This window comes from Sinocyclocheilus rhinocerous, unplaced genomic scaffold, assembly GCF_001515625.1.
Source record: "Sinocyclocheilus rhinocerous isolate Xijiao unplaced genomic scaffold, SAMN03320098_v1.1 scaffold299, whole genome shotgun sequence".
NCBI lineage: Eukaryota > Metazoa > Chordata > Actinopteri > Cypriniformes > Cyprinidae > Sinocyclocheilus > Sinocyclocheilus rhinocerous.
The window spans coordinates 3,229,492-3,237,362 of record NW_015652998.1 but is presented as its reverse complement, the minus strand read 5'-3'; the positions used below and the strand labels follow the sequence as shown (position 1 = coordinate 3,237,362).

The 7,871-nt window shown below is 36.0% G+C and overlaps 1 protein-coding gene across 2 annotated transcripts in view; it reads right to left on the bottom strand.

Annotated features, from left to right (window-relative positions):
* The window catches only part of LOC107715410 (serine/threonine-protein phosphatase 2B catalytic subunit alpha isoform-like), a 60,756-nt gene that overhangs the window by 11,143 nt on the left and 41,742 nt on the right, over positions 1 to 7,871 (bottom strand). For both annotated transcript variants that reach the window (XM_016521542.1, XM_016521541.1), the window contains exons 7-10: positions 4,433 to 4,510; positions 3,150 to 3,244; positions 2,556 to 2,681; positions 1,847 to 1,924 (exon numbers count right to left, since the gene is read on the bottom strand). In XM_016521542.1, coding sequence (XP_016377028.1) covers positions 1,847 to 1,924; positions 2,556 to 2,681; positions 3,150 to 3,244; positions 4,433 to 4,510 — 377 coding nt within the window. The remainder of the gene's footprint in view (positions 1 to 1,846; positions 1,925 to 2,555; positions 2,682 to 3,149; positions 3,245 to 4,432; positions 4,511 to 7,871) is intronic.

Here is a 7,871-nt window from a genome sequence, read left to right as displayed (position 1 = left end):
TTTTTTTTCTTTTGATTTAGTCGAGTTGGTTTTGCATCAAACACAATGTGATTTTCGGCAATCGAGATCTGACAGCAACAGCACATTTTTCCGCTTGGGCGAGCGCTTTGGCGAGCGGACAGTTTACCTCGCGCATTAAATCAGCCGCAGACCAGAAAATCACTGAGAACGCGCTATAATCCTGACGAGTCATAGCAACAGAGCGGAGGCGAGAAAGCTGCGGAGAATCCTCTCGCCCGGAAGCAATCGCAACTGGTAGATTTTAAGAAAATTACTGCCGTTTGGCAAATAAATCATTGTACGTTCTTATTCCTAACTCTTTAAGCTTTAAGTTACATTTCAAATGACAAAGGATCAACTTATAATCATGTTTATATGAATTATCCCGTGAACTTATTCTCTCAAATGGCCAGGGTATGTGGAGCATTCGCAGCTTATATGGACGGAACGCCACTGGTGTAAAGTGTTTATGTTACTATGTTATGTTTATATTAATTCATACAAAACACTCATTGTTTTTTTTTTGAGTCAGACAAATACTGCTTCTATTAAACAAAACAATAATTATTACAGCTTGTAGTTGCAGTTTACATTTCTTTAATTATAAGTAGCTTGTAGCTTGAAACGTTTCTCCAATACTAGTTGGTAGTAGTTTCTTTAGCGGCTAGCAAAGTCAAATACTAAGACGAAACATAAGGGCTATTAAAAGTACAGTATCACAAGAGTGATACTTAACATGAAATATATGGAAAGAACTACGAGTCATAATTCAGGATGTACCTGACGTCAAAGAAAAGAAAATCATAAGCATGTTTCACACTGGGGAACTCAAAAAATATGTTCATCATCTAAATGTAATACAAAGGACACTGTGGAGCAAATGACTGAAGATGTCTCACCTTCAAAGATCTCGTCTCCATCATTCATCAGCTCATCGTCAGAGCAGATGCTCAACACATTTACCAGCATCTCCGTGACTGCAGGCAAAGCACAGACAGTCAATCGCAACATAACAAAACAACATTTAGTTGAAAATATCGGACATAAGCACAAGCTTTTTTTGCTGTGTCTGTTTTTTCTTAAGGAAAAAGTATTGGAGATGATCAAGTTTTGGGTTAAGATTTTTTGGGGAAAGAAATTAATACTTTATTCAGAAAGGAATGCATTAAAATGATAAAAAGTGGCAGTAAGAACATCTATTTCAAATAAACTGTTCTTCTGAACTTTGTAATCATCAAAGAATCCATTAAAATTTTATTTTTCATAAAATATTAAGTAACATAACTATTCAACATTGATAATAATAAGAAATATTAGAATGATTTCTAAGGGATGAATGACTGCTGAAAATTCTGCTTAGCCTTCACAGGAATAAATGATGTTTTAAAATATATTAAAATAGAAAAAAATTTTCAATAGCAATATTACTGTTTTACTGTATTTTTGATCAAATAAATGCAGATTTGTTGAGCATAAGAAACTTAAACTAAAAGAACATTAACAAATATTACAGACAAACTTTTGAGCTATTGTTATGTATGTATGTGTATATATACTGTATATATATATATATATATATATATATATATATATATGCGACAGAGGTACCTTTCTCCCCCACAAATGGAAGTGACCAGGTAAAGACATCCATGAAATTTGGCAGCCAGTAAGGATGAGGGGAGCAGTTAAACTGCCGGATGTTCATTACATTGTTCTCATACTTCAGAACGGCAGCTGAGGATGTGAATAATAAGAAAAAGTGAGCCTCCGGCCTTTGAGCATTCTTGAATCAATAATATGAGAAATAATCTCAAGAGAGCGTAGCTTCCTGAGCCGCTGGGTTCACCGTCAAAGATCTCGTCTCCATCATTCATCAGCTCATCGTCAGAACAGATGCTCAACACATTTACCAGCATCTCCGTGACTGCAGGCAAAACACAGACAGTCAATCGCAACATAACAAAACAACATTTAGTTGAAAATATCGGACATAAGCACAAGCTTTTTTTGCTGTGTCTGTTTTTTCTTAAGGAAAAAGTATTGGAGATGATCAAGTTTTGGGTTAAGATTTTTTGGGGAAAGAAATTAATACTTTATTCAGAAAGGAATGCATTAAAATGATAAAAAGTGGCAGTAAGAACATCTATTTCAAATAAACTGTTCTTCTGAACTTTGTAATCATCAAAGAATCCATTAAAATTTTATTTTTCATAAAATATTAAGTAACATAACTATTCAACATTGATAATAATAAGAAATATTAGAATGATTTCTAAGGGATGAATGACTGCTGAAAATTCTGCTTAGCCTTCACAGGAATAAATGATGTTTTAAAATATATTAAAATAGAAAAAAATTTTCAATAGCAATATTACTGTTTTACTGTATTTTTGATCAAATAAATGCAGATTTGTTGAGCATAAGAAACTTAAACTAAAAGAACATTAACAAATATTACAGACAAACTTTTGAGCTATTGTTATGTATGTATGTGTATATATACTGTATATATATATATATATATATATATATATATATATATGCGACAGAGGTACCTTTCTCCCCCACAAATGGAAGTGACCAGGTAAAGACATCCATGAAATTTGGCAGCCAGTAAGGATGAGGGGAGCAGTTAAACTGCCGGATGTTCATTACATTGTTCTCATACTTCAGAACGGCAGCTGAGGATGTGAATAATAAGAAAAAGTGAGCCTCCGGCCTTTGAGCATTCTTGAATCAATAATATGAGAAATAATCTCAAGAGAGCGTAGCTTCCTGAGCCGCTGGGTTTGTTTCCTAATCGACTAATTCAAGTGGAATCATTGTCTACATTTTTTGCTAAAGCTGTGTGTACACACAATGATATGACAAAACCCAACCTAAATGAGCTCTATAAGGAAGAACATGTCAATCAAATATGGCGTTAATACATCTGGATATACAGTATATACATTTTTTATGTGGCTGAACATTCATTTTCACAAAGAGCCTCCACTAGATGGTACTGCTGAGAGGTTGACCCTGTTCCATCAGCGGATGATAAGAACACATGGATGGAGTCACTCAAGCTGATGGTCCTGCCCACACTCTCATCCAACTCCCATCACAATGCTCCATTTTTCTCGCACATAAGGAAAAACAGGACTCACCTTTATTGTTGTAAACATCAAGGTAGTTTGGTGCAGAGAAGATGGTAATTAGGGAAGGGAAGCCAGTAGTCTGACTCTTCCTGTACATCCGATACCTGTTAGAAGAGAGAGAGGGAAGACAAATCATACTGTAATTTACTTTTTATAGACAAAATGTGCAAAAAACGTACCTGTACGAAAAAAGTGTACCCTTAAAAGAACACCTTAGTACCTTATCTACCCCTAAAGAAGGGTCAACAAACTCGGTCCTGGAGTTCCAACTTTCCTCAACACACCTGCCTGGAAGTTTCAAGTATACCTATTAAGACCTTGATTAGCTGGTTCAGGTGTGTTTGATTAGAGTTGGAGCTAAACTCTGCAGGACACCGGCCCTCCAGGACTGAGCTTGGTGACCCCTGCCCTAAAGGGTGCATATTAATACACAAAAACTGAATTACAGTGCGAAAGACGGAATACATACCCTGCATCTTGTGCTTCGTGTGCTCGGATGATTGATAACAAGTTATTATTCTGTAGGAAGTCACAGACAGCCGGATAACTGCAACACAGAGATTGAGAGAAGGAGTGTGTGAATGGAGCATGAGTGCAGTTATAAAATGTGTCCAGCAGGGGCAGTGTGGGGCTCAACTGTGCAGCATTATCATGTTATGTTAACAGATATCCTGAGAAAGAAATCCTGGTTCTTACATATTTGCAATTCAGAGTTCATATATGTATAAATATAGAATACATTGACAGACTTTTTCACTCACAGTCTCAGCAGACCCTGGTATGATTTGTGTTTCAATGAAATTAATATTGTGATAGTATTTGTTATTGTATCAATAAATATAGTTTATCTCACAATGTTGTATCAATATTCTCATGCCAAGAATTTTAGTTATACTGTATTTTGCAGTACATTTTTCTCAAGAATATTTTTGGTAAAAAGAAGATTGACCACCATTCAGAGCAAGTCTGTGAGAACAATGACATTTTTTTTCAGTAACAATTTTAAATATGTTTCCATTACCCTTAAAAGAACACCTTAGTACCTTATCTACCCCTAAAGAAGGGTCAACAAACTCGGTCCTGGAGTTCCAACTTTCCTCAACACACCTGCCTGGAAGTTTCAAGTATACCTATTAAGACCTTGATTAGCTGGTTCAGGTGTGTTTGATTAGAGTTGGAGCTAAACTCTGCAGGACACCGGCCCTCCAGGACTGAGCTTGGTGACCCCTGCCCTAAAGGGTGCATATTAATACACAAAAACTGAATTACAGTGCGAAAGACGGAATACATACCCTGCATCTTGTGCTTCGTGTGCTCGGATGATTGATAACAAGTTATTATTCTGTAGGAAGTCACAGACAGCCGGATAACTGCAACACAGAGATTGAGAGAAGGAGTGTGTGAATGGAGCATGAGTGCAGTTATAAAATGTGTCCAGCAGGGGCAGTGTGGGGCTCAACTGTGCAGCATTATCATGTTATGTTAACAGATATCCTGAGAAAGAAATCCTGGTTCTTACATATTTGCAATTCAGAGTTCATATATGTATAGATATAAAATACATTGACAGACTTTTTCACTCACAGTCTCAGCAGACCCTGGTATGATTTGTGTTTCAATGAAATTAATATTGTGATAGTATTTGTTATTGTATCAATAAATATAGTTTATCTCACAATGTTGTATCAATATTCTCATGCCAAGAATTTTAGTTATACTGTATTTTGCAGTACATTTTTCTCAAGAATATTTTTGGTAAAAAGAAGATTGACCACCATTCAGAGCAAGTCTGTGAGAACAATTAAATTTTTTTTCAGTAACAATTTTAAATATGTTTCCATTTGTTAACATTAGCTATAAAATACTTTAACAAATGTATTGCTCCTCATTAGTTAATGCTAGTTAATGCATTAACGGTAACACTTTAGTTTAGGGACTAATTCTCACTAGTTGCTCATTAGCATGCATAATACTAGCATATTGGCTGTTTATTAGTACTTATAATGCACATATTCTGTATGAAAATATTCTACATCCCTTATCCTACCCAATGCCTAAACTTAACAACTACCTTACTAACTATTCATAAGCAGTAATTAGGACTATACTGAGGCAAAAGTCTTAAGCCCCGTTCACACCAAGAACGATAACTATAAAGATAACTATAAAGATAACGATATTAGCGTCCACACCAGCGAACGATATCGTCTGTTTATTCTAAGCGCACGCGCCTCTGCCGCTTTAAATTCTTGAGCTCGTTACAGCAGGATGGAATCTGATTGGCTCTCAATTTTTTATCGTTCATCAGCTGGAGAAAAATCGTTTTGAAAGTGATTCCAACGATATCGTTTCTCTTTGTCTTTATCGTTATAGTTGTGGTGTGGACTCTGCTATTCTTTAATATTGAGAACGATTTTTAAAACTATATCTTTATCGTTATCTTTATAGTTATCTTTATAGTTATCGTCCTTGGTGTGAACGGCCTTTAGTTAGTAGTTAGTTAATAGCCGAGAATTGGACCTTAAAATATAGTGTGACCGCATTAACTAATGTTAACTAATAGGACCTTATTGCATAGTGTTGCAATTGTTTCTTTTCAACCACAACTGCTATACACTAAAATAATAATAATAAAAAACGCTGCAATATCATATAGAGTGCTTTAGTGCCCGTCCACTTTTTCAGTGCCGTTGGTTCCAACAAGTATTTTTACTTCTGAAACCATAGGGTAAAAAAAAGTATTTGTTAAAGTGTTATAAGCCATTAGTCAAGCCAACCAGATTCACCACATTACAAACTTTGATTTGAAGCAAAAAGTCAAAATTACAATTGTGCACTTAATGGCTTTGGTGAGGAAAAAAAACTACAATCCCATGAAGCACTGCAGGACAGAATTAAAAACGATGGAGAGTTATAAAACTAATCATTTTATATTTGTTGATTATACCTATGGAAACAATATATTTTATTTTTATTGCAAAATATGCATAACTATACAAATATTGAAGTATTTTGAAAGCATAGCAACTGCCGAATCGATTACGTCATGACTTCATGGGAGTGTGCATTCCCTGCAGAGCTCTTTTGGTTGAATTTGCTGGCCATGACTCTCTGATTAGTGGAATTGTCTGTACAGAATCATGGGTAATGTAGTTTTTCATGACAAATTCAACAGTTAAACGGAATTATTTTAAGAATAAGTTTTAAAAATAAAGAATAATGCAAACGAATGACTTCAACAAAAGCATATCAGTTAACAACCTCAGAACTCACAGTAGGTCTGTGTTTAAAGATTTATTAAAGTTTTTGGTAAAAGTAAAACTGCTCTTTTCTATGCAATGAAAATTAATGGAGATGGATGCTGTCAGGCTGCACTGTGAGAGAATCCTAACATACGTTTGCCTACAACCCAAAGAGTGTGTAAAGGAGGCTCTCTGTCTTTCTCTCTCTCTCGTGTCATCGGCTAATGAGGGGGCACTGCTGCTTTACCACTGCTCTCTACCAATCACTTCTTCCTCTGCATCTCTCTTTCTCTCTCGCTATCACTCGCTCCAGTTTGGGAAGAGGAAACGGGTTGTCATGGCAACACCACACTGCAGAGCCCTTGGGGATTGTGGGATAGATTGCGTAGCTGAGTTGCCGTTGCTGGCCGCAGTGTAAGCCCATCACTCTCTCCCTCCTTCCATCTCACTCTTTCTGCTGACTACAGTAAGATCAGGGAGGCTGAAAGGACATCCCCCCCATCTCCTCATCTGACAGCTTCACCCTGGTCTCACACGGCCAGACGATTGATCAGCATAAAGCCTGGTCCACTTCCAACTTAATCTGACAAAGAAATGTCCACTTAGACAAATACGGAATATTTTTGACATATTAGAAACCATATAGAATACATATGAATTGGGAAAAGTACACATTGTTTGCAGACGTAATTTAAAGGAATATTTCATGTTAATTGCAAATTCATCTCAACTGACAGCACTTATGTTGATGAACACAAAAAATGATTTTGACTTGTCTCTGGATTTCTTTACTAAAAAGCGAGGCACTTAAGGTGAGGATGCATTTATTGTTGTTTATGGGTGAAATCCAGTCAATTCAATAGAAATCATTTAACAATAACATTAGATTAACATAAGATTCACATTACTTCACATTTTTCATTTTTGCTTTTTTTTAAAGGAAAATTATTTTTGTGGTAATTAACATGTTACCACTTGTAGTGAATATTCTCTATAAAAATTTGTATTTTTTTTTTACTAATTTATACATATATTTATACTAAATGCCTCTTCTATTCTCTAAATGTTTTCATTTGTATGCATGCACTCTGGGAAAACCATATACATGGAGTGTGCGTTTGCATAAAGGCAATCACATAAACAAACGGAGTGAATGGAGTGAAATAGGAGTGATTAAACACCAACATGGTGATTCAGGGAGGTGGGTAGCTCGAGGAACACTGACAACACAGATTAAAACAAATGGCTTCTGTGAGCCTTGCATAACAGAGATGTGTGTGGGTATGTATCTGTCTAAGTAGAATATGCAGCGTTGTGTGTGTGTGTGTGTGTGTGTGTGTGTGATAAATTCAGTTGTGTGTGTTCTGAAACATGGCTGCCTCTGGTATTATGCATATAACACACAGACACACTAATGAATGTAGGGCTCCAAACCACTGGCCCAAATCTGCAGTTTACACCAGACATACAGAGAGAGAGAGAGAGAGAG